The 26795-nt window shown below is 46.4% G+C and overlaps 1 protein-coding gene across 1 annotated transcript in view; it reads left to right on the forward strand.

Annotated features, from left to right (window-relative positions):
• The window catches only part of ALMS1 (ALMS1 centrosome and basal body associated protein), a 71293-nt gene extending 45217 nt beyond the window's left edge, over nt 1-26076 (forward strand). Inside the window, exons 12-19 of the mRNA XM_082236236.1 lie at nt 1173-2380; nt 4513-4630; nt 6899-7135; nt 10355-10596; nt 11958-12126; nt 14432-14495; nt 20620-20719; nt 25982-26076. Of these exons, the coding sequence (XP_082092362.1) occupies nt 1173-2380; nt 4513-4630; nt 6899-7135; nt 10355-10596; nt 11958-12126; nt 14432-14495; nt 20620-20719; nt 25982-26026 (2183 nt within the window). The 3' untranslated portion in view covers nt 26027-26076. The remainder of the gene's footprint in view (nt 1-1172; nt 2381-4512; nt 4631-6898; nt 7136-10354; nt 10597-11957; nt 12127-14431; nt 14496-20619; nt 20720-25981) is intronic.
• Nucleotides 26077-26795: the final 719 nt, after the last annotated feature.

Genomic DNA, 26795 nt, shown 5'->3' on the forward strand with positions numbered 1-26795 from the left:
AGGGAGGACAGAAGAACGTTGGGGAGATGAGCACATTAAAAAATGTTCATGCCTCGGGCGAGGGTGTGTGTGGAGAGCTGTGTGTTCTGCCAGAGAGGGGGGAAAAACCCCCAGCCTATAACTAGATAATCTAAATTCAATAGCCCGAATAAATGCAGGCAGCCGTCCATTTTGCACAGCCTTATTTTCAGCTTGAGGAAAGAGTTTGCGCTGCCGTTTTATTTTCCTGACAAGATTCCACAAGTCTAGGCCAGCATAAGCAATTATTTTTGTTGTTGGTCTAGCAGAGGAGTAGAGTACACAACTGCTTGCACAGAGAAACTAGTCTTCTCTGAGTTCATTTATACAACTCCATTTATTACTGTTATTATTGCTCTGGCCCATAAACAAACTTGGAAGTGCATTGAAATGGATTTTAACCGTTGTGCTTATTAATTTATTTGTTTCACTTCCGTTGTGTTTATGTTTTTCATTTTGTATTGTTGCTTTTTCATTATATTTATCTTCTTTTTTTTGTATAATTTTGACAGTTGTCTTATTTTTAAAGTTACTTTTTTCAAGGTATGATTTGACACATTCTTCTAACTTATGTCACATTGGGAAAGGTCTGTTTTGAAAGGGAGCATACAAATCCCCAAATTAATGTATAAAAAGAAAATAAACTAAACATGTAAAGAGACTGCGTCTACAGTTGATGAATAGGTAAAGGTACCCCTGCCCGTGCAGGCCAGTCGTGTCTGACTCTAGGGTTGTGCGCCCATCTCACTTAAGAGGCCGGGGGCCAGCGCTGTCCAGAGACACTTCCGGGTCATGTGGACAGCGTGACGAAGCTGCTCTGGCGAGCCAGCACCAGCGCAGCACACAGAAACGTCATTTACCTTCCCGCTATAAAGCGGTACCTATTTATCTACTTGCACTTAGGGGTGCTTTCGAACTGCTAGGTAGGCAGGAGCTGGGACCGAAAGACGGGAGCTCACTCCGCCGCGGGGATTTGAACCGCCGACCATACGATCGGCAAGTCCTAGGCACTGAGGTTTTACCCACAGCGCCACCTGCGTCCAGTTGATGAACAGCACTGTCAATTTAGAATGAGAACCATCATGTATTGTAGCTGTTTTTTTCCAGCCAAACTTAAATATTTCATTTTCTTTTCCCTTCCTTTCCCCCTTTAGGAAGTCCCAAAGTCCCAAATCCCTTGGAATCTGTGGCAGCTACCCATTCAGTGTTCAGATCTGCTCAGTTTTACCTGCATCACCCAGTGCCTCTGCAGCATGGAATTGACTTCCTTGCTGGGAATGATGCCTTGGGACAGTATGCAGTGCAAGAGCGCCCAGCCCTTCCTTCAAAAGACATCTTCCAGTATGATGGAACATCCAGAAGAGGTCAGGCAGTTTTCTCTCCGCACCAGCCAACAGGAGAGGAGAGGTTTTCCCCACCGAATTTTGAGCCAGATTACAGTGTGCTGGAGGAGTTGAGGTTCAATGAGACTTTGGAGAGAGGCTCTCCAAGGAAGGAACTAAAACAGCCTGATGTGAGGAAAAGTGGCCACAAATTGTCCAAAGACCAGCTTCTTCCAAGCAACCAAAGGAGCGGCTTAAAAGAGAAGCGGGTAGCCGATCTCCCAACGATGCAAAGTGCTCCTTTCACAGGCAGTTTAGATGAACTCTGGGCTAAATACTTGGAGCGTCAGAAGCAGCACCAGCAACGCAGTCCGAGTGGTAGCAGCAGAAGTGAGCTGTCTCTGGTAGAGCGACTTGATAGATTAGCCAGGCTTCTGCAAAACCCGGTTAGGCACACTCTGGTGCCTGTCAAGGATGAAGATGTCCGTGTCCAAGTGGAACCAAAGGGGAAAGAGTCAAAGAAGATCAGTTCCCAAGCAAATAAGGCGTACAAAGGTAGAGTTGCAATCCATAGCCCCAGGGGAAAGGCGGAAGAGAGCCCGGAGGACACCAGCAATACAAGGCTATCGAAATCTAGGCATTGTAAAGTTGGCAGCGCCACAGCTCTTTACCACATGGATCGAAATTTGGAGCAGCGTCGGAATTCGGCAATTCTGAGCGACACCTCTTCTGAAATGAGGCCTGTGAAAGATTCCAGCGTGTTAACCGACATCACCTCCGATTCAGAAGTGACTCAGCCCGAGACGGACACTGCGTCTCGGACGGAGGCAAGTGTTTCCGTTTCCACGATTGACACAGAGAGGCTGATCCGGGCCTTTGGGCATGACAGAGTGCAGGTGTCCCCCAAACTGTCCCAGCTCTACAGCGCCATCCGACACCAGAAAACGCGCTCGGAGAAGTACGCCAAGGGGAGCAGGAAAGACAGGGCAGCAGACTACCAAAGAACGGCTCATGCTGAGCCAAAAAGAAAAGAGACCCAGGTAAGTATAATAAATAATAAGAAGAACTTTTTATTTATACCCCGCCCTTCCCGGTTCAAAAACCGGGCTCAGGGCGGCTAACAACAAATTTGAAACACTTAATTGTAAAAGCAGCATAAAATACAGTATAAAAACACGAATAACAAAATTCAAAGTTCAGAAATCAATTTGGGGGAAATCCATCTAATAAGCATTAGATAGTCCTTCCCATCTTTCTGTCATGGCCTGCTAAGCTTTGCAATAATAATAATAATAATAATAATAATAATAATAATAATAATAATAATAATTTATTTATACCCCACCCTTCCCGGTTCAGAAAACCAGGCTCAGGGCGGCTAACAACAAAACTTAATTGTGATACAACAAAAAACAGCATAAAATACATTATAAACGCATGAATAACAATAAATTCAAAGTTCTAAAATCAATTTAGGAGGAAAATCCATCCAGTAAACATTAGATGATCACCAGGGCTAGCTGGCTAAATTAGTCCTATTTGGCCCAGTGAGGAGACCAGGGGAGAATTAGCTGTGGGGTCTCAGAGCGGGTGATCTTCATAAAAGGGGAGGGAGAGGGAAGGGGAGGGAAATAAAAGAGAAGGCTGAAATCAAATTAAAGGCCAGGCGGAACAGCTCTGTCTTACAGGCCTGACAGAAGGAGGTTAAATCCTGCAGGGCCCTTGTCTCATGGGACAGAGCATTCCACCAGGTTGGAGCCATCACTGAAAAGGCCCTGGCCCTGGCGGAGGATAGTCTGACTTCCTTAGGGCCCGGGACCTCTAAACTAAGGTCCTCTGCGGGGCAGACCAGGAGAGGTGGTCCCGTAAATACGAGGGCCCTAAGTCCAAGTATGTGGCATAGGAAACTGTAGGGTAATCTACAGCAAAAGATTTACTGTGATCTATGATCTGCATAAAACAGGTGAAAGGAAAGCGTGACAACTAGCCTTTAATTGGAAGATCAGCTAAGCTATGTGGGCGGAGGCAGGCTAATCTTCATTGGGGTCTCTCTGTCTTTCTCCTCCTCCACTGCATCAGCTGAGCTGAGGCCTCTGCGTGTAAGAGTATGGAAAGGTCAGCCTTCTGGTCCTTTAGCTTTTGTAAGCAGCAGGTGAAATGGTCTTTAGCTGTGCCTTCATTGTGCATCTTTAGACACTGGGCGAAAACGTTCCTCTTCAACCAGGCCTTTGGCTGATTAACAGCCCACGTCCCTTTAAACGTTTTTGTGGGAATGGGCTTTTTTGTTTTGCTTTGTTTTTGTTCTTGTTTTTATTATGTACTTTGTGGTTTTATTCTGTGATTCATCCTGATATCTCAGAACAAAGGGTGGCATACAAATTTTAGTAGTAGCAGTAGTGATCATAATAATTGTAATAATAATAATAATAATCCTGTCCTACTTCATAATATAGATGGGGACATGACGTAATAAAGAGGGGGCATCATGTCCACTGTTGTTGCTAATTTATATGCCAAAGTGGTTTCTTATAAACACTCTGACTCCCCTTTCATAAGAACTTGCATGAAGGGGCCTCCCAATTTTTCTCACAGGCCCATATAAGTTCAGCACAAACAGTTGGGCCTAGTGAGCATTTAAGGTCCCCAACCCTAATCTGCGGGTTGCCATCCGATTGGATTTTATTCTGATCCTGATCTGATTTGAGGATGTATTTTAATTGATTGTCTGATTTTATGTTAATGTGTTACACATTTGAAGTTAGCCGCTCTGAGCCCGGCTTCGGCTGGGGAGGGCGGGATATAAATATTATTATTATTATTATTATTATTATTATTATTATTATTATTATTATATTGGGGTCTCACCCCAGATGGAGACCAGTAACTTTCCTTCCGTACCTCCCCACCAAGCAACGTACATTCATCCAAGCTGGAAGCCATGAACAGGGGGGATAATTGCCCCATCCTCATGACTACAGAAGTGACGATTTCTGAAGGAAATGGATGTGGACATTGTGTTCTAAAAAGCTAGCTAGCTTGTTTTTCAGAGCCAAGGTGGTGCTCTTTGTGTGCGTGTGAGCGAGATTGGCTGATTTGATTCCTTTCCAAACACCGAGAAACGAACTTGCAGTCCTCTGAGACCTTCATGCATCTGCCTGATTCTTTCCTTTAGGCAACGGACTCTTTCATTTCTTCGGATTCAGTTTCTACCCTCAGCAGCTCGCTTGGACCAAGCCCTGCTCTCAGTAGCAAGCGGAGCAGGCGGATGTTGAACAAGGCTGTCCAGGCAGGTGAGCAGCTCTCATCCCGACTCTTGCCTTCATGTCTGCGCTCTTGCCTTTTTGTTGTGATCCTCTTCAGAGTCCCTCGCTCTTACTTCAGTCAGCCAGGTGTGCTTGCAGAGCTTTCTCTGCCTGCACATCTTTGCAGCTCAGATCCTTTCAAAAAACGGATAACAAGTTGAACTCCGGTGAAATGGCACTCCCCTTCCCTCCACAGGCTTCTTTGATGCTAGCAGGTAGTTCCTTTGTTCGTTCTGTGGGCTTTCTTGACTCTGGTCTCGCAATAAATCTTGGGTCAGAGAACTGACTTGTTCTGTGTGGTATTTTCCCCACTTGCAAGCACAGTCGTAAACTTTCTCACTACTGCAAATAATTGTCAGTTCTTTTGCTCAGATGGCTGGAGCTTCACTCCTTATTTGATGATGTGAATCTTGCTCTTATCTGTTGTGTGATTTCTGTTCTGGGACAAAACTTATCTAAAAACGGAGGCCAGTTATATACAGCCGTGTACTATCCTCACCCACTATTAAAACTGGAGCCATGTACATCCTCCAGTTTTCTGCAGGTCTATACAGTGGTGCCCCGCAAGACAAATGCCTCGCAAGACGGAAAACTCGCTAGACGAAAGAGTTTTCCGTTTTGGAGGTGCTTCGCAAAATGAATTTCCTATGGGCTTGCTTCGCAAGACGACAATGTCTTGCGAGTTCCTGCTGGTTTTTTCCCCTCCCCCCCTTTTCTAAGCCACTAAGCCGCTTATCAGCTGATCTGATCAGCAGATAAGCCGCTAAAAGCCGCTAATAGCGCTAATCCGCTAATCCGTCAATGGGCTTGCTTCGCAAGATGAAAAAACCGCTAGACGAAGAGAATCACAGAACGGATTCTTTTCGTCCTGTGAGGCACCACTGTACATTATTGGCAGAATGAAGAGTTTTCGAGTTGGAGGGGACCTAAGGACATGTGCTCCAGCCCTCCTTCTCAGAGGCAGGGTGAGGGAGGCAGGGAATTCCACATTTCATAAGGCAGGCATGGTTCTTGGTGTGCTCTGTTTGGTTAAATCATGGGTAGGCAAATGAAGGGCCGGGGGCCGGATCCGGCCCAGTCGCCTTCTAAATCCGGTCCGCGGATGGTCAGTGTTTTTACATGAGTAGAATGTGTCCTTTTATTTAAAAGCATCTCTGGGTTATTTGTGGGGCACAGAAATTTGTTTATCCCCCCCCCCAAAAAAAATATATAGTCTGGCCCCCCCAAGGTCTGAGGGACGGTGGACCGGCCCCCTGAAAAAGTTTGCTGACCCCTGGGTTAAATCAAGGTTCTCCCTGTTAAGATATGGAGTCCTCTGCTGCATCAGGCCAGAGCTCCACCTAGTCTAGCATTCTGTTCTCATGCCCATGCAGGTTGAAAAATGAGTTAGAAGAGTCTTCTGAAATTTCTGATCCCATTGTGTGGTTTCAGCAACATGTTCAGTGCTTGGATGCAGACTCTGTGCAGGGCTTCTTGTTCTACAGACTAATGTATATTGGGGGGAAAGCAAGTATGTATATTCAGAAAATGAACATGGAAGCACACGTGACAAAATCAATACATGGAAATAATAAATCCTGTAGCTAGGCTACTATATCTGATGATTTTGCTGTGTGTATGTGTCATTTTTCATTCTGCATAGCTCTTTGCACTGTTTATTGTTGCTTGAGCATCCTTCAGAATCTCAAGGAAGGAGATGTTTCTAGAAGTCCTGGACATTCCAGTTTCTGTCCAAAAATACTGTATATTTCTCATATTTTTAAAGACTCAGAAACCAAGAGGAAAGTAAAAAAAAAGAAGTCAGGATCTTTGCTTTTCATATCTTGTTTCTGTTTTATTAACTTTGAGCACATGTGGATCTAATTCCAGAATTTAATGCATCTCTGGGTTATTTGTGGGGCCTGTCTGGTGTTTTTACATGAGTAGAATGTGTGCTTTTATTTATAATGCATCTCTGGGTAAAAAAGTAGAGTTAAGATTCAGTCTGTTTGCCAGCTGTGACTTGACATTCATGTAAGCAAGTTTCAAAGTCGGCTAATTACTAATAACAAAAATGTGCATATTTGTCAATGTGTCTAGAGCAGACCGTGTCAAGCCAGCCCATAATCAGTTTGCAATGTGTGGCCCTCTGTGGTAAACATAGAAAAATCAATTGTTAAAATACAACTAAAACACCAATAGAATTAAAGCTATCTATACATCCATAAAACCTGTTTAGAACATACCAGTATCAAATCCCTTTCTTTTGAACCCCAGGAGACTTTGAGATTGTGAACAGCGCCACCAAGAAGCACACCCGAGACGTCGGCCTGACTTTCCCCACTCCGACACCCAGCCAAGCGAGGCTGCGGGAAGATCCCGAGAGTGGGGCGGAGGGCGAATTTGCTCAGCTGGATGGGTTCCTTCTGGAAAGCAAGGGCAAGCAGAGGAGGCAGCATGGCAGGCTTCTTGCAGAGAAAAAGCCGAGGAGGAACAAGCCACGGTGGCGGCAAGGTCTCTGACAAGTGTTGCATCTTTTGTGAATGAGGAAGAAGAACTCGCATGGTCCTCCAGACTTTTGTCTGTTGTTGCTGTGGTGCCGTAAAAACCAGCAGTTAGGTGCACATAGAGGAGAGCGCACACACATCATAACAAATCAAAGGTGGCTGTAAAACGCACCATTGTACCCACACACCAGTAGATTGATAGGGAGTTACATGTGCTACTGTTTCTCCTGTAGCCGATTTCCCTGTCCTGCCCCTGTTGATAGGCTCGTTCACGGCTATCCGTGGAATGAATCTTTGGTTCCACTAGGGATGGGGAGTCAGACAATTCTGACAAAGAGCCTCAGGGCAAGACGAAGGCAGGCGAGTCCACGTCAGCCTTCCTCTAGGATGTGGCCATAAGCAAAAAATAAATGAGAGTTCCAGGTTAACTTTTGCAAATACAGTAGTACCTCAGGTTAAGCACTTAATTCGTTCCGGAGGTCCGTTCTTAACCTGAAACTGTTCTTAACCTGAAGAACCACTTTAGCCTATGGGGCCTCCTGCTGCTTCTGCGCCACCGGAGCACGATTTTCTGTTCTTATCCTGAAGCAAAGTTCTTAACCCGAGGTACTATTTCTGGGTTAGCGGAGTCTGTAACCTGAAGCGTCTGTAACCTGAAGCGTCTGTAACCAGAGGTACCACTGTATGCTATGTAGCTACTGCCCTTTGATCAGAAGAGCAAGCAAAATACAACACATTCCCTGTCCGAAAGGGGTTCTTAACCCAAGGTACTATTTCTGGGTTAGCAGAGTCTGTAACCTGAAGCGTATGTAACCCAAGGTACCACTGTACAGGCATACTTCGGGTTGAGCATTTTCAGGTTGCGCTCTGTGGCGACCCGGAAGTAATGGAACGCGTTACTTCCGGGTTTTGCCACATGCACAGACGCACAAAATGACGTCACACGCATGCACAGAAGTGGTGAATCACAACTGGTGCATGCGGGTTGTGTTCGCTTCAGGATGCAAACGGGGCTCTGGAACGGATTCCATTCGCATTCAGAAGTACCATTGTAAGTAAATACAATATGGGGTGTGTGGGATCCTAGTTCATATGTTCATCTCCAAAACACTCTTGGTCTCAAAACTACCCAAAAGCAGGTAGATTGCATTGCTTAATCCAGGGGCGAGGAATCTGTGGCCTACCAGATGATGTTGTGTTGCAATTTGCATAATCCCGGGGGGTGGGGGATTGGAGGGCCCCTGCCTTGCTTAATCCAGGAAGTGCAGCTGAGCTTCAAATTCCAAGAGATTCTGAGGCTCACTTCCCCAGAGGCATCTCTTGGGAGTACCCACCCCAACCCCAGATCTCCTGCTTGGTTTTCTTGTGCAGTCACGCTGGCCCTGCAGATACTGCTACTACCACAGTCTTAAACTTGTTTAGCGCAACACAACATGCTAGGCACAGGCCAGGAAGAAAAAGGGTTCTATATTACACTGCCACCAGGTTGCTCTTATTTTGTTTTGTTTATGCAATAATAATTCACACCCCACATCTTTGAAAGGGCTGTCAGCGCTGCAGGCAAAACATGGAAACATCATATCATATTAGAACAATGAGGAATAAAACAAAAAACAATTCAGCAGCAAAACCACTTATTTAACCTGCAAAAAATAAAATCAGGGAGAGAGTGCAGCCCTCAAAAGTTGGTTTAAATGGTTGCCAAAATACCCCCTGCCAAACCACCTGGGCCAGTGAATTCCACAGCCTGGATGCTTCCATGGAAGAGGACCAATCCTGTGCCCTTGTCCTCTGCACCTTCAAAGGCAGGTCATGCAGCAGGTCCTCACCTGGTGGCTGCACTATGCCAGTACAGAAGACAGGCCTTCAGACACCCCAAACAATTTAAGGCTTTAAACGTGCTAATAAATTGGGACCAGAAGCAAACAGATTTCGTTTCATCATCAGGAGATCTGGGGGATTTTCTGCTATCTGTCTCCTAAAGCTATGAAATAGCAGACTGATTAAAACTATACAGAGCAAGATGTTTTAAATAAACACTGCATGAGGGGAAAATATTTGTTCCTCAGCTTTGACCGCACGCTGACAGTAAATCCAATACCCTTTTGTATTTACTTTTCCATACCTTTTTGGTTTTTTTTTTTATTTCTTATTACTTCTGGTTGTAGACAATGCAAATCATAGCCTAGTCCTTGTTTTTGGTGGTATAAAGAAGGGAGGGGAAGATTCTCAGATGCAAGAGGAAAGAATGACTATATGGTACTTCAAAAACCAGCATACACATCAGGAGTCTCTGGTCACTGGCTTCTAGGGAGAGAGATGGCAGGGGGGGGGTCATCACTGTGGGGATATACCAGGGGGGGCACTGGGTTTCCTCTGCCAGAGTGTCTGCACAGCGACAATCCCAACCCCCTTTCCCTCCCAGTAAGCTGCCGTGACCCAAGAGCCAGAAGCCCAAGGATTCACCCCTGTTCGCTTTGCCGTCTCTCCCTGCCCCCATGCACATATCTTATGTTTTCCCCCAAGGATTCTTTCAACAAAGAAAACAAATGCTGAACCCCAAAGCAAAATAAGATCTGTTGATAATAATCCATAATTAATAATGATTTGCTATACTTTCCTATCTCTTTTTAAATCCCATCAACCAACATTTTTGCAAAGGCCTGGTAAGAGTGCAGAGCATTTAATGTACAGTGGTTACAGATGCTTCGGGTTACAAACTCTGCTAACCAGGAAGTGGTTGCTCCAGGTTAAGAACTTTGCCCCAGGATAATAATGGAAATCGTGCACCAGCAGCAACAGGAGGCCCCATTAGCAAAAGCATGTCTCAGGTTAAGAACCGTTTCAGGTTAAGAACGGACCTCTGGAACGAATTAAGTTCTTAACCCGAGGCACCACTGTACTAAAATGTTGACTTCCTCTCCTGGATTGTTTGCTGCTTCCATGCTTCTTCACTCTTTGTTCTGTGCCATTTTATCTTTGCTAAATCCCTAAATTTGGGGAGTGGCATACATTATATATGCAGCTGTGATGTGCCTATGTCTGCTCTGAACATCGTCTTGGAACTTTTACAGTTGCAGAGGACAGCCCAGAGCAAAAGGGGGCAATGGCGGAGGTAGCCCCCTGTTTTCGTGCCTTCCTGTCTTTTATAAGTGAACTGCAGCGGGAATGAACAGTTTACACTACATTCCTTTTTTTAAAAGCGTTTTTCTTTCCCCTGCCCCAGGAGTTTCCTGGTTTGTTTCGGCAAAGGATTTGAAACCTGACTTCAAAAAGGGAAGCGGATCCAGCTACGTTTCTGATCCTGGTCCCTCCTGGTTTGAAGCCGTGCCCGACCCGAAGCCCTGGCGAGAGCCCCTCCGGGAGAAAAACTGGCAGGAGCACAGTGAGCTGCAGGTGCGTCTGATGGCTCCACCGAGAGACGTTGAGAATAAGCCGCCCCCACCTTTTGTGAAAATGACACTGCAGGTAAAATCCAGGCGCTGCCTTGGACTGCTTGCCTGGCTTTGGCTGTCCCATTTGCGAGTGCTTTGGTTGTCAGATGAACTGAGCCACCCATCAGTTTAACAGATGCAGCATGTGTGCTTCTGTGTGTATCTATGTGTCTGTCTGTGTGGTGTAGTGGTTAAGAGCGGTAGTCTCGTAATCTGGTGAACTGGGTTCGATTCCTTGCTCCTCCACATGTAGCCACCTTGGGCTAGTCACACTTCTCTGAAGTCTCTCAGCCCCACTCACCTCACAGAGTGTTTGTTGTAGGGGAGGAAGGGAAAGGAGAATGTTAGCCGCTTTGAGACTCCTTAGGGTAGTGATAAAGCAGGATATCAAATCCAAACTCTTGTCCCCTTCTCTCTTTAAAATATGTAAGGGCTGGGCAGGGATAGAATAGAACAGCCTTTCTCAATCTGTGGCTCCCCAGATGATGTTGGACTACAACTCCCACCACCTCTAGCTAGCAAGGCCAGAGCTCAGGGATGATGGGAGTTGTAGTCCAACAACATCTGGGGACCCACAGGTTGAGAACTGCTGGAATAGAACCTACTTTGCCTTCCGTTCTACCCTTATTCTAACTCTAATGGCTCCGAGGGCCGATCTTTTCTGCTGGATGGGGCCCATCCTTCTTTAGCATAAACATGGCATGTGCCAGCAGGGAAAAGATGATGCTAACAACTGCTGGGCAGGTGGGGTTTGCACAGCTCCCACTGGTTCAGATGATGGAATAGGGGAAATGTAAAGCTGTTTTTCTGCATTCACCAGCTTATCCCTGCCTTCAAATTCCAGTCCAAATCAAGCAGTTCTCACGCTTCCTGCGCTTGACATTACACTTCTGATGGCAAGGGGGTTGTGAGGATGGGGGAAGCGCTCTCATCCTGCTTCCATTGCGCTTTGGCAGATCTGGCAGCCAGCAGGCTCTTGTGAAGCCCCCTCCCCAAGACTAATATTGAACCGTGTTAATTTCCCCATGTATCCATTTCATTTACAGTCACCGAGAGGCCTCCCTCATTGCACGGAGACTTCTTTTTGTCCCATGTGCACACTCCAACCAGCTTGTTTAAGCTTAAGTACTTATCCCTTTTACAAAAATGTAGCTACCCTTATTCCCATCCTGGTATCTTTCCAATTGGTTGTCCAAGATCAAAGCATTTGTTAACAAGACCCACAGAGAGATCCCTTCGCCTTTTGTAGATGCAATATTCTGTACATTGCGTGCATAATTCTCTTCTTCTGAGGCATGCTTTCAGTGCTTTGTTAATGGGGTTAGCTATTTTTGACATTTCCTCAGCCTTACGTGGAGCTTCTGAAGCAGCTCTTATTTTTGTTTTCCAACTCAGGAGTCTCTTGCACTGCACCGTCCTGATTTCATCTCCAGCTCCGGGGAGCGTGTGAAGCGCCTCAAGCTAATAATGGAAGAAAGGAAACTGCAGAGCATGCTCCAGGGCGAGAGAGAAGAATTATTTAACGCTCGTGAAGAGAGAAGAAGTTTCCATCTTCCTAACAGAGGTGCCTTCCTTATTACAGACATGGGTCGCATGCCAAAGGAGGGGTGTTATGCGTCTGGGAAAAGCTGGCCAAGGCCTTTGCTGCTGAAGAGGCAAGCCATTGCTGAAGAGGCAAGCAGCTTGTCTCTCTAAGCTCCCTATTGTTGTAAACAAAAATATGCCCTTTTCCCTTATGGGGTATCCAAGAGCCCATATAGAGTCCTTACATGGGTTCCCTATTGGTAGGAGAGAATAACAGAGGCCAACCAGAGAATATTGAGAAGCAAAGCAGCTAGTAAGCTTGATCTTTATTGATCTGTTGCAACAGCGTGCTCCCCTCACCCACAGGAGAGAGGAGGAACCCAGAAAAATGGCGCGCAAGGCCTTATATAGACATTTGAAATTGCCACCCTGTAGATCAAGACCACCCCCAGAAACATCATACACATATCACAGGAGGGGTGTAACCTAAGACCACCCCTCAGATACATCACACCTACATCACAGAAAAGGCGGCCTTAAAACAGAAATTTGAATGTTGTTTTTCTCCTGTCGTTGTTTATCTCCTGTCTGGCAGGTTACTTTATTGGATTGCCTGGGAAGCCTGGCCAGTCTTTTGTAGTGATAAATACTTAGTTCCTGGACCAGGTCACAGGCTCACGCCCTATTCAAACACAGACATACCCTTAAGACAGGATTTGCGAAGGAAAAGACAATGGGGAGGCTTTCCCATTTTCATTTGACCTTGCAGAGAAAACATTTGGTCCGTTTGGGACAGTTTGCAAATCAAAATGGTTCCAGGTTGGTCTTCCTGTGCTGATCTATGTATGTGCTTGGTTGGTACACTTATGAACATTTAACATATATCTAGGACCTCAAAGTTCCTATCACACTATGCATTCCAGTTGTTGGGAATCACAAGTGGAGAGAGGGCTGCTGTGGCCTTCCCATTGCGGCATCTCGTTCGCCACTGTGATAACAGGATGCTAGACTAGATGGACCACTGGCCTCATCCAGCAAAGCTTTTCTTACATCCTTCCATTTGGCAGTGGAAACTGCCATAGCAGAAACAGCAAGCAGCCAGACTCTGTGTGCGCCGCTCGCTCCTGCACAGTTATATCACATCTTTGGATCAAGGCTCACATATTTTTCCCTAGCAGCAATGATGGACACAAGTCGTGTCTCTCTGTAGGGCCTGGCCTGGCGTAAATAGCCAGTTTTATATTCAGAAAAGGCTAATGGGCAGTGTGCTGTAGGCTTGGAGAGCTGCCCTGTTTTAACCCCAAACAACTAAAAATAGATTCAACCTGTGACTGAGCATTGCATGGCCATTTTTCTGCAGAGTGGCTGTTCATAGACGATTGTTGCCATGGATTTTTCTTTCTTTAGCAAAGCACATTCTTGCGGTGGTGAAGGGTGTTAGAAAAGCAGCAAAGCTAGAGCAAGTGCCATTTTTGCTCCATTTGCCCATGGTATGCTAATTTTACTTAGTTGCAAAATCATGAGGGGTGTGTGTGTGTGTGTGTGTGTGTGCGTGTGTGTGTGTGTGTGTATTTGTATTATAGTAGTAGTTTTTAAAAAACAACAACAAACCACCAAGAGCATTCCACCAGTTCGGAGCCAACACTGAGAAGACCCTGGCCCTGGTGGAGGATAGTCTGACTTCCTTAGGGCCTGGGACCTCTAAACTATGATTATTCATGGACCTTAAGATCCTCTGCGGGGCAGACCAGGAGAGGCGGTCCCATAAATATGAGGGCCCTAAGCTACAAAGGGCTTTAAAGGTCAAAACCAGCACCTTAAACCTGACCCTCTACGGCTTCTGTGGTCCAAAAAGGGTCAGGAGGGAGGAGCCCCCGTCTCCTGGTCAGATTGGCACAATGGTCTTTACATCAGAGGATGAAGCACAAGACCAGGGGTTGGCAACCTGCGTCCCATGGGCCACAGGTGCCCCATGGGGGTCATTTAAACAGCCCACAAGCCGCCCCCGAACTGAGCTGCACACTCGGCGAGTCCCTGCGCACTGCGCTAAAACAGCGCAGAGCGGGGACTTGCTTCCGCGGTGCCGGAAATTGCGTCTGTGCAGACGCAATCCAGCCCACAGAGTGATCTCCGCAGGAGTGAACCAGTCCAGGTGAGGTAAACCTTGCTGACCCTTCACAAGACCTTGTTTCTGAGGACTGATGTCTCTCCCATGGCCCACTCTTAGCATCACCAGATCTTACGAGCTTCTATCTTGGCACAGCATCTTGGAGGATGAGATCAGTTGTCTGGCGCATTAACGTTTTGAATTGTGCTGTACTCATCATTTTCCCTGCTTTGTTTAGACTACAGGGCTATGCAGAAGAGAAGAGCAATTTCCAAGAATGAAATGGTTCAGAGATCAAAACGGTAAGGCTGCTTTTGATTGGAGGACAACCCTGTTATATTTTTGCATATGGATAAAACCTCATATATTTATTTTCTAACACGAGTTAGAAAATGAACAAGGCACAAGATTGGCCGTAGATATTGGGGCCTGAAAATCGAAAGCACATAATTTCTCCACCCCTAATTTACGTGGGGCACAAGCCAGCAGAAATGTCATTCCCTGGAGGTGAAAGTGGCTGGCCTGGAGAAGTTAAAAGAGGCAGAGAGGTTGATGGATAGGGCCTTTGGGTTCATGAGAGCTACATCCCACTCCCAGGATGACAGCTCCCTTGCTGTGATGGAAAAGGTCTTGGGGAAGTGTTATGGGTAAGCAGTATAGTAGACAAATTTGCTGATTGATACCGAAGGACAGTTAATAATAACAGAATCTGAGGGCATCCAATGAAGCTGATTGTTGGAAGATTCACGACAGACGAAAGGAGGGAATCATTCACACAGCACATTGTTAAACTGAGGAACTCCCTCCCTCAAGAATTATCAGTGGCCACCAGCTTGGATGGATTAGATAAATTAATGGACAATAAGACTGACTATTGCTGCTAGCCACCATGGCCACGGTTTAGCTCAGGCACAGGCAAACTCGGCCCTCCAGATGTTTTGAGACTACAATTCCCATCATCCCTGACCACTGGTCCCAGTATGTTTCCGAGCACAATTCAAAGTGTTGGTGCTGACCTTTAAAGCCCTAAACGGCCTCAGTCCAGTATACCTGAAGGAGCATCTCCACCTCCATCGTTCAGCCCGGACACTGAGATCCAGCGCCGAGGGCCTTCTGGCGGTTCCCTCATTGCGAGAAGTGAGGTTACAGGGAACCAGGCAGAGGGCCCTCTGGAACACCCTCCCTTGAGATGTGAAGGAAATAAGCAGCTATCCTATCTTTAAAAGACATCTGAAGGCAGCCCTGTTCAGGGAAGTTTTTAATATCTAATGCTGTACTGTTTTTAACATTTGATTGGGAGCCGCCCAGAGTGCCTGGGGAAACTCAGCCAGATGGGCGGGGTATAAATAATAAATTATTATTATTATTAGCTAGGGATGATGGGAGTTGTAGTCCCAAAATATCTGGAGGGCCGAGTTTCCCTTTGCCTGGTTTAGCTCCACTGTTGGAGGCAGGGTGCTTCTGAATACCAGTTGCTAGAAATTGCATGTTGGAAGAGTGCTGCTGTGCTGGGGTCTTGTTTGTGGGGTTCCCAGAGGCATCTGTTTGCCCACTGGCCTAGATGGGCCTTTGGCTTAGTCAATTAGAACTGCTCACAGGCTATCTGCTGAAAGAGGCGGTTATTAAACCGCTTCTTAAAAAACCATCTTTAGATGCGGCCACGATAGCCAACTATCGCCCAGTCTCAAATCTTCCATTCTTGGGCAAGGTGATTGAGCGAGTGGTTGCTGAACAACTCCAGGCACGCCTGGAAGAAGCGGACCATTTGGATCCCTTCCAGTCAGGATTCAGGCCTCATCATGGGACTGAAACTGCCTTGGTCGCGCTGGTTGATGATCTCTGGCTGGCTAGGGACAAAGGTGAGAGCTGTTTCCTAGTTCTGCTGGATCTCTCAGCAGCATTTGATACCATCGACCATAGCATCCTTCTGGACCGTCTTGAGGGGCTGGGAGCTGGGGGCACTGTCATAACAGTGGTTCCGCTCCTTTCTCCTGGGCCGTGTTCAGAAAGTGGTGGGGGGGGATGAGTGTTCAGACCCCTGGGCTCTCACTTGTGGGGTGCTTCAGGGTTCTGTCCTCTCCCCCATGCTTTTCAACATCTACATGAAGCCGCTGGGAGAGATCATCAGGGGATTTGGGCTGGGTGTTCATCAGTATGCGGATTATACCCAGCTCTACCTCTCTTTCAAATCAGAACCAGTGAAGGTCCTGTGTGAGTGCCCGGAGGCGGTTGGAGGTTGGATGGCAGCTAACAGATTGAGGTTGAATCCTGACAAGACAGAAGTACTGTTTTTGGGGGACAGGAGGCGGGCAGGTGTGGAGGATTTCCTGGTCCTGAATGGGGCAACTGTGCCCCTGAAGGACGAGGTGCGCAGCCTGGGAGTCATTTTGGACTCACAGCTGTCCATGGAGGCACAGGTCAAATCTGTGTCCAGGGCAGCTGTTTACCAGCTCCATCTGGTACGCAGGCTGAGACCCTATCTGCCTGCGGACTGTCTCGCCAGAGTGGTGCATGCTCTGGTTATCTCCCGCTTGGATTACTGCAATGCGCTCTACGTGGGGCTACCTTTGAAGGTGACTCGGAAACTACAACTAATCTAGAATACGGCAGCTAGACTGGTGACTGGGAGCAGCCGCCGAGACCACATAACACCGGTCTTGAAAGAACTACATTGGTTCCCAGTACGTTTCCGAGCACAATTCAAAGTGCTGGTGCTGACCTTTAAAGCCCTAAACGGCCTCGGTCCAGTATATCTGAAGGAGCGTCTCCACCCCCATCGTTCTACCCGGACACTGAGGTCCAGCACCGAGGGCCTTCTCGGTAGTGGCGCCTTCCCTGTGGAACACCCTCCCACCAGATGTTAAAGAGAACAACAACTACCAGGCTTTCAGAAGACATCTGAAGGCAGCCCTGTTTCGGGAAGCTTTTAATGTTTGATCTATTATAGTATTTTAATTTTCTTTTCGAAGCCGCCCAGAGTGGCTGGGGAAGCCCAGCCAGATGGGCGGGGTATAAATAATAAATAATAATAATAATAATAATAATAATAATAATCTTGAAAGGTGTAAAACACCTTTCTGCTGGATTGTGCACTACGGCTAAGACTAGTGATGTTAAATTTTCGAGAATAATCTTTTGGATAATATTCTCGAGAATATACTTGATTAATGAGAATATTAGTGAATTTTCATTTAAATTAGGAGAATATTCATTTTAATGCATTGAAAATGATATAATTAGTTAATACACATGTTTATTCATGGGTAAACTTGTTCAGATGGCAACCAAAAACTGTACAGATACTTTTATTCAATGGGGTAATGCAGTGAATTCACATTCTTTGATTTTTTGCACCAAACCTGAAATTGAAAATTCAACGTGAATGACTCGGGTTAATCACTAAGCCTGCCACTAACCCGTATATTTACCATCAACTTTGAATTCTAATTATGTTGTGTATGTATGATATGTAGCTTTTAAAGTAAAAGAAATATATATATATAAAAACCTCAGGTCCACTACTTGAGTATGTTCTTTTAATAAGCATATCTACATGGTACAGTATGTTCAGTGCAACTCTAATAAAATCAATATAAAGGTTAAAACAAAGGCTATTATTTTCAGAAAATAAAACACAAATAACCAGTAATGACAAGTTTCATAACATCAGAAATGCAAATTACTATCTGCTTAGACAAGTCACACAACGTATTTAAATTATAAGTGATAAATTGTCACAAGAAAAAAAATATTTTAAAAATAGGCTGTAAGTAACAAGTCTCAAATGTTTATAAATTTATATTGACTTCTCAAACATTATTCATTTCTTACCCTGGCAATATCGCAGCTTGACGTATTATTTACTAGCTTTTTTAAAAATGTGGGTTGTAAAACTGGTTCTTACGTTAGAATTTACAGTTTGTGGAGAATATTCTCCAGAGAATTTTCTAGCAGAGAATATTCTCGAGAATATTCTCATTCTCAAGAATATTTTCCGGAGAATATTCTCACCTCATCACAAGGTAAGACCTGTCTCTTAATCTTCAGTGGTACCCTAAATTATCTCCCTGGGGCACACATCTTGCCTTGTTCTGCACTTAGGCCGTCTCTGGATATCTCTCCTGTGGGAACAAGAGTTACAGGAGCAGAAATCTTTCCAGCTTTGGCTATACATACATTTTTAGCCAGGGTATTTTAATGCCTAAAGAATAGGGATTTGTTTATGGTATGTTGTAAAGCCTGATCTTCTGTTCAGCAGTAAACTGGCTTTGACTTCGTTTGTTTATTAATGGCAGTTTTCCAAATATGTAATATGTGCATGGGGGGGGGGGAGGGATCAGACAGATGATCAGGTTACTGGATTGTGGGGACAGATGAAGTGGTGAGAACGTAATCACCGAGGGACACATCCTGTCTTTATTCCAAATGAGCTGTTTGTTTTACTCTTCTCTGCAATATTTATCAGATCCCCCCCAGGGAATGTTCAAGCAGATAACTCTTCTTTCTTTCTAACAAGCTCATTCCTTTAACTGCTAAAGGGGATTTGATAGATACTTCATTTTTGGAGCTGGGAATCGGGGGGTGTATTTTAAGGAACGCGCTGGGAGTGATTCACAGCCGTTCTCCTGCGTAAGCGTAATTACTCTTTATTCTGCTTCTGCAACTGTTCAACCATCATTTTGCTTTTCCTGCAATCTTTACCAAGTTCTTTGCCGTCACTCCTTTCTCTTGGGCAGGGGGCCTTGGGAGATGTTGGAGCTTGAAGCACAGCTCTCTCTGCGCATCTGTCCTGTGCGATGAACCACTAGGGCTCTCTCTGACTTAGAGCATCTTCTCACTAGGACAAACTATAAAAGCTTTCTGGGAAAGGCTGGGAATTAGTCTAGGCAACAGTAAGCCTTTCCTAGCTTTGACTCCTTGGCTGTCCTCCCAGGTCTGCCTTCCACCTTGACTGCTGACTCCTGGCTCCCACTGGACAGCTGCTAACAGATCTCCTCTAACAACTGGAATCCTGGCTGTTGCTAGAGCTCCGAGAAGCAACCGTAGCTGTCATCTGTCTTTAAGGGGCCCTGTTAGGATATAGTTCCGTTCCACCTTAAAAGGAACAAGCATGCCTGTTGTGTGTCACATGCCTGTTTACTTTCAGCACAGTTCTGCTGGGAACTTCCGTTTGTATATTGCTTTTGCCTATACTGCTGTTTTACTGGACACGAAGGGAAGCAGACATGTTTTTCCTGAACTATGCTGAATAGGGACGCGGGTGGCACTGTGGGTCAAACCACTGAGCCTAGGACTTGCCGATCAGAAGGTCGGCGGTTCGAATCCCCGCGGCAGGGTGAGCTCCCGTTGCTCGGGCCCTGCTCCTGCCAACCTAGCAGTTCGAAAGCATGTCAAACTGCAAGTAGATAAATAGGTACCGCTCCGGCGGGGAGATAAATGGCGTTTCCGTGCACTGCTCTGCTTTGCCAGAAGCGGCTTAGTCATGCTGGCCACATGACCCAGAAGCTGTACGCCGGCTCCCTCGGCCTATAAAGCGAGATGAGCACTGCAACCCCAGAGTTGGCCACGACTGGACCTAATGGTCAGGGGTCCCTTTACCTTTATGCTGAATAAACGCCTGTAAATAATGCTTACACATGTCTCTGTCCGCCACTTCTGTTGTGGAGATTTATTCACTCTGCTGATATGTTCAGAAGCTGAGCATGCTCTTATCAGAGGCTCGAGTCGCTGATTGATGCTGTTCCGGGAACCAGAGTTCACCCAGCTGCCGGCCGGTGGCTGGAGACAGCTGGGGGGCCTGCTAAATGCCCCCGTCTCCCCGGACGCATCCCAACAAGTCCATGGGCTTAGGAACCTTGCCCATCCTGATTAAAAACCAACACTCTTTGAAATGTTCAGCTTTTGTGGGTGGAGGATGGCAGTTCAGTCCCCAGCTAGAAATCCTGTAAATCCAGGTTTCAGTCCTGTTACAGCCCTGATTTCTGGTGCTTATTTTACAGTAAATGAGCCAAATAAGGAATTCTGTAGAATGATCTGGGGCCGTTTCTGTGAGGGCTATCAAGCCTGATCAGTTGGAAAACCACAACTGAGAGAGGTCAGTTGTTGCAATTTGAGCCCACAGCAGATCCTGAATCTGGGATTTGTCAGAAAAGCTTTCAGCCTGGCACTGGCCAAAGGGAGTAACTGAAAGAAGAGCAGTCAGGCTCAAAAGAGGCTTTTAATCAATTTTAGGCTTCAGCAGATCACCTGAGACCCAGCAGGTCAGATCTGTGTTTCGGACCCGAGTACCAAAGAGATTACCTTGGCTCTTTTAAGTTCCCTCTTTCTTCTCCATATAACCCTGCACTCACTCAGCAAGGCAATGGCTGATTCATTTGGGACTGATTTCTTTAGAGTAATCCCTTCATTTTATTTCTGCTCTCTTAGCATCTATGAGCAGCTGCCTGAGGTGCGAAAAAGACGGGAAGAAGAAAAGAGAAAATCCGACTATTCTACAAATCGTTTGAAGGCTCAGCTTTATAAAATGGTAGGTGCCTTGATTTGGTTTATACTTGTACTGCTTTTCCAACAGCTAATGTTGAGCTCAAAGCGGCACGCAGTAATCACGGTAGAATTAAAACAACAATCAAACGCAGTAGCATATAAATAAAGCAAACAACAGCTGCAAGTCAATTAATACAATTCATTAAAGTCATAGTAACTCATTGTAGTGCTGAGATACTTTCTCCCAGCCCCCACTTGCTTCCACAACAGCCCAGTCTTCTCTGAGTGTCCTTTGGAGAGCAAGAGAGTTAAGGAAGTTCATTGCATTGGGATAAACAGAATTTCCCCAGTGATCAGATGGTCACAATGAAATGTTTCCTGCAGTTTCCATCTAAAGTACCATATTTTTTGCTCTATAAGACTCACTTTTTCCCTCCCAAAAAGTAAGGGGAAATGTGTGTGCGTCTTATGGAGTGAATACAGGCTGCGCAGCTATCCCAGGAGCCAGAACAGCAAGAGGGATAGCTGCGCAGCGATCCCTCTTGCTGTTCTGGCTTCTGAGATTCAGAATATTATTTTTTCTTGTTTTCCTCCTCCAAAAACTAGGTGCATCTTATGGTCTGGTGCGTCTTATAGAGCGAAAAATACGGTACTTGGCTTGCTGCCCAGATTAGCTCCATGCATCAAATATGACGACCTTCCCCCTGCCCCAGTCCCTAAAATCTGTAGAGACGCCAAAAGCAGCCACAGCAAATTTGTTGGAAGGAAGAGTCTCTTGTTCTGGGGGCCACTGTGAGATCCAGATGGGCTGCAGGCTCTTCTTATGTTCAGACTTCACCTGATTCAGTTTTTCAGTGGGGAAATGGGAGTTTTGGCAGACCAGAGGCTCTCTTGCAATGCCCTGATTTATCCCCAGCGATACACTTTTCATCCCTCCATATACTGCCCGGGTCAACGAAACAAGCACTCATTTAAAAGGTGATGTTGCCTGGGAGGGGCAGAGCGAGGGAAACTGCCCAGGTATGCCGCTACCATGCGCCAATGCAATCAGGAACGCCTGGCTTCTGCACATGAACATATGCCGTTGTTTCCTCCTGAGCTGAACCGGTTGTCAGTGCCATCTGCATGCAGGGACGCGGGTGGCGTTGTGGTCTAAACCGCTGAGCCTCTAGGGCTTGCCGATCAGAAGGTTGGCGGTTCAAATCCCCGTGACGGAGTGAGCTCCCATTGCTCTGTCCCTGCTCCTGCCAACCTAGCAGTCCGAAATCATGCCAGTGCAAGTAGATAAATAGGTACCACTGTGGTGGGAAGGTAAACAGTGTTTCCGTGAGCTCTGGTTTCCGTCATGGTGTTCCGTTGCGCCAGAAGCGCTTTAGTCCTGCTGGCCACATGACCCGGAAAGCTGTCTGTGGACAAATGCCGGCTCCCTCGGCCTGAAAGCAAGATGAACACCACACCCCATAGTTGCCTTTCACTGGACTTAACCATCCAGGGGTCCTTCACCAGTGCCATCTACTCTGACCGGCAACAGCTCTCTTTAAGATCCCCAGCTGAAGCCTTTTCTGACTCTCCTACCTAAAACCCTTTGAACGATTCTGGGATTGAACCTGGTTCTTATAACATGTGCTCTACCACTGAACGACATCTTTCCCTTTAAACATTTGAAGCTGCAGTACAAGGAATGTGGACATTGGTCCACCTAGTCCACTCTTCTCTGGCAAGTGGTGGCTCTGCTAAGGGCTTGGGGGCACAGGTTCTCTCCCCCCCCCAGCCCTACTACCGTTTAACTGAAGTCATCAGAGATTGAACCGGAGACCTTCAGCATGCTAATCCTGCAGCCTTTCCAGGCTTTAAATAGAAAATACTAATACTACTACTAATAATACTAATAACAATAATAAATAATTTTATTTATACCCCGCCCTCCCCAGCCAAGACCAGGCTCAGGGCAGCTAACACCAAATATAAAAACAATTCATTGAAATACAGCTTAAAAAACAAGATTAAAATACAACATAAAAACATTAAAATGCAGCCTCATTTCAGTGGAAACTGAAATCAAAAACTTTTTTGGGGATGAAAACGTCAAGTCTTCACCAAGGCTGCATTGGTGACCACCAGACTGGTCCTACACGGGCCAGAAAAAAGCCAGGGAAGTTAGAATATTTATTTTAAAAATAAAAAAGGAGGGGCAGGGTTGGGATCTCTTATATTAGGGGGTGTCAAGCTACAGGGGCCCCCAGTTGTCATTAGATTAGTTTCCTTCATCTCTGTCCATGGGCCATGCTGGCTGCTGGGCCAATGGGAATTGGAGCACAACAGCATCCACAGAACCCCCCACAGAAATCTGCCCTATAGGTTTGCATTGACAGCATTTGATACCCCATTTTCTCCACCCAAGTAGATTCCTAAAGTAGCTCGGAGGGTACGAAGCCATAACGGATCTTGTAGGGACAAGGTTCCTGGAGGAAGCTTTTCTCACGGCCCGGGATTTAATGATCCATTCAGCAAAGCGGCTGCATGTTAACTGTTCCCGTACATAAAATGCAATTTGCAACGCAGAAAAGGTCCATAAATGCTCGTCGTAAGCATCTCGGTAGCTGGCAGTCCCTCACTTTTATGAAATCGCGTTATGGGCCCCCATAAATGCAAGTTTTGCACTGCGATTTAATACAAACAAAAGAAAAAAGGCATTGTTGACCTTCTTGCCTCTGCTGCTGGCACAGGGAGTGGACTGGGAAGAATGTCAAAGCAGAACTGATTGAACTTTCCTTGCTGTTTGCTTGTTTGTGTTTGTGTGTGTGTGTGTGTGTGTGTGTTTGGTTTTGGGAGGGAGAATTGAGGTTGTTATGTAAGAGTGCTGTGAATATTTACTTATTAATTTATAAATTTCGGTGCAGCCCTTTGTCCAGTGATCTCAAGGCAGTTTACAAGATAATCACAGGGCGGTTTGCAATAGGGAAAGCCCATGGGCTTCTTCCCATTGCATGTGAAGTCCTCCCACAAGCCAGAAGCCCAATGAACACAACAGAGTGCAGGTGATGCTCTAAATCAAGTCATTACTAAATCCTGACCAGGTGTGCGCCCTGGACTAAAATATTCTATAGCCAGTGGAGTTACACCCACCAGAACAATGCTGTGAATTTTGTAAATAAAAAAAGACCAGCCTTTATCAACAGACCCCCCACCCCCCAGCGTTTAAATTAAAGTGTCATCAGAATGTCTCGTTAAGAACCAACATTTGCAAGGAATCAGTCTTTTAATGTGGCAGGTGACTCCCTGCATGTTAACATCAAGCAGGCATTTTTGCAGCACTGTTGTTGTTTTTTACACCACCAAAAAAAGATTCTGTTTCAGCAAGCCATGGTAAACCACCAAAGTTGGAAAAACAGGGGGGAAATATAGTTGTGAATTTGACTTTTCGCCACAGGGCGGCACTGCAGTAAACATAATGAAATGGCCACAGATGCAAAGCCTGCAGCCTCCCACCATGGCAATGAGGGCCAGCAATTCATAGCTTTAAAAAAAAACAAATTCTTCTAGGGCAGCACAAGCCAAAACGCCTCTTTGGACCCTGGCCTTTTTTGTTTACTGTGTTTTAACTGCTTTGATAATTTCTCCAAAAGCTAGCTGTCCATGCTGTCGGAGGCAGTATACAATTTGTTGGGAATTGTGCCGGTCCCGTGGGTTACCCAAGAGCCTAGGTCCAAGTCCGGTCCGTGGTCAAAGGTGCAACGTGGAGGCAGTCCATAGTAGCTGAAGCCAGGTGCAGGGCAGGGAGTCGGGTGAAGTCAGGAACAGGCTTGCAAGCAGGGAGCCAGGGCAGGTCAGGAGCTCTGGCCGGAAAGCAGGACAGGGTTCAGGCAGGAAATAACCACCAACAATGTTCCTCCTGCAACTTGGGACTGGGGCTGGCCGGCTTTTATCTGCCCCGAGGCATAGGGCAGCCCCGATCCTCTGGTGACTCACCTCTCCTGGCCTTAAGGCGAGCACCCCTCCTGCGGGAACTTAGTTCCCTCTGCCTCTCTGCCCTGAGCCTCTGCAGCTCAGGAGAAGCTGGAGGGTTACCGGACCCAGAGGCAACCTCAGCTTCCCCTGACGGCGCTGAAAGTGGAGCACCTGCAGGCAATGGGTCCTCCATCACCTCCGGAGCCAGAGCATACTCAGCTGGTGTCTGCTCCTGAGGATCCGGCACAGGTGAGGATCCTTCAGGCTCAGGCCCCAGCCCCAGCTCAGCTGGTTCTGGAGGCGGGGAATCCTGTGCAGGCTGGGAATCCCCCCGGGTTCAGCCTCCGAGTCCAAATCCCAGGCCATCACAGCAATCACAATTGGGAGAGTGTTGTTGCTTGCGGGTCCTACTTGCAGGCCTTCCCATAGACATCTAGTTAGCTGCTGTGAGAGCAGGATTCTGGGCTAGAAGGGCTTTTGGACTGAACCGGAAGCCAGGCTCTTGTCACCACATCTACCAACTCCACCTGGTACGCAGGCTGAGACCCTCCCTGCCCGCGGACCGTCTCGCCAGAGTGGTGCATGCTCTAGTTATCTCCTGCTTGGACTACTGCAATGCGCTCTACGTGGGGCTACCTTTGAAGGTGACTCGGAAACTACAACTAATCCAGAATGCGGCAGCTAGACTGTTGACTGGGAGTGACCGCCGAGACTATATAACACCAGTCCTGAAAGACATACATTGGCTCCCAGTACGTTTCCAAGCACAATTCAAAGTGTTGGTGTTGACCTTTAAAGCCCTAAATGGCCTCTGTCCAGTATATCTGAAGGAGCATCTCCACCCCCATCATTCTACCCGGACGCTGAGGTCCAGCTCCGAGGGCCTTCTGGCGGTTCCCTCATTGCGAGAAGCAAAGCTACAGGGAACCAGGCAGAGGGCCTTCTCGGTCGTGGCGCCCACCCTGTGGAACGCCCTCCCATTAGATGTCAAAGCGATAAACAACTACCTGACATTTAGAAGACATCTGAAGGGCAGCCCTGCTCAGGGAAGTTTTTAATGTGTGACATTTTGATGGATTTTTAATCTTTGTTGGAAGCCGCTCAGAGTGGCTGGGGAAACCCAGCTAGATGGGAGGGGTACAAATAATAAATTATTATTATTACTATTATTTCCTGTGCTACACCTTTTTTCAGCACTCTACCGTCCTCTCAAGGCTTCCGTTTCCACGGCACAGGATGGGTGGGCAGAGGAGGGAATGCTTGGTGACAGTAGGAGGTTTGCCCTCTCTGCATGGGTATCATTATGGCATCGCAGTGATGATAAGGCTAACGGATTTCTCGCTTTCTTTCTCTGCAGAAAGTCACCAACCATATTTTGGGAAGAAAAGTACCTTGGGAGTAATGTCGAAAACAAGCAAGCAACCTTTTATTTCAATAAAACCTATCACACCTGCTGAATATTTCACCACCTTCCCTGTTTGAGATGAAAAGTGTGTGAACAGATTACTCGGGTGGTTTTCCAATTATGCAAAAGAGGTTTCATTAATGTTAATTAGTATTTTGAGGTGTCCTTCATAGCATAATCTGACTGCTTCTACGTATTTTGAATCTCATGAGGATTAAAAACAGGTTTCTGATAAATAATTGACTTTTAGTAGTGTGCATTTACTCTCCGAGATCATAGTAGCTTAGAATTAATTTATCAGAACAATGCAATCAGTGGGTTTTGTTTGTTTGTATATGTGTGTGTGTGTGTGTGTGTGTGTGTTTATTTATTTGATACTTGAATTTTGGGGTGTTTTGTACTTTTTTATAGTTGAGTTGCTCCCCTGTATCTTTGTTTTTCTACTACTGAAAAAATTAAATATCTGAAGACTCTGACTTCCAAGTACTTCTACTTTTCGTTTTCTTTTGCCGTTGCTCCATGTGAGGGTATACAGGGTGTTAGGAGAAGGGTAGTACTTCTGGCGGGGCACATGTCATGCTCCTTCTGGGGTAGTCTGTTGACCTTTGGTCCCCACTCTGCACTCAGCTCTCACCTGTGGCTCCTAGAAACTGCCAGCATGCGGCAGCAGCCACACCTAGGGAACGGCTTCGACAGGCCGGCTAAAGTAGGTGATGGGAGCTGATGGGTCTCAAACCCTCTGTGAGTCAGGGGCTTCCCCTGTATG

Source organism: Podarcis vaucheri, assembly GCF_965113315.1.
Source record: "Podarcis vaucheri genome assembly, chromosome: 9".
In the NCBI taxonomy this organism is placed as follows: Eukaryota; Metazoa; Chordata; class Lepidosauria; order Squamata; family Lacertidae; genus Podarcis; species Podarcis vaucheri.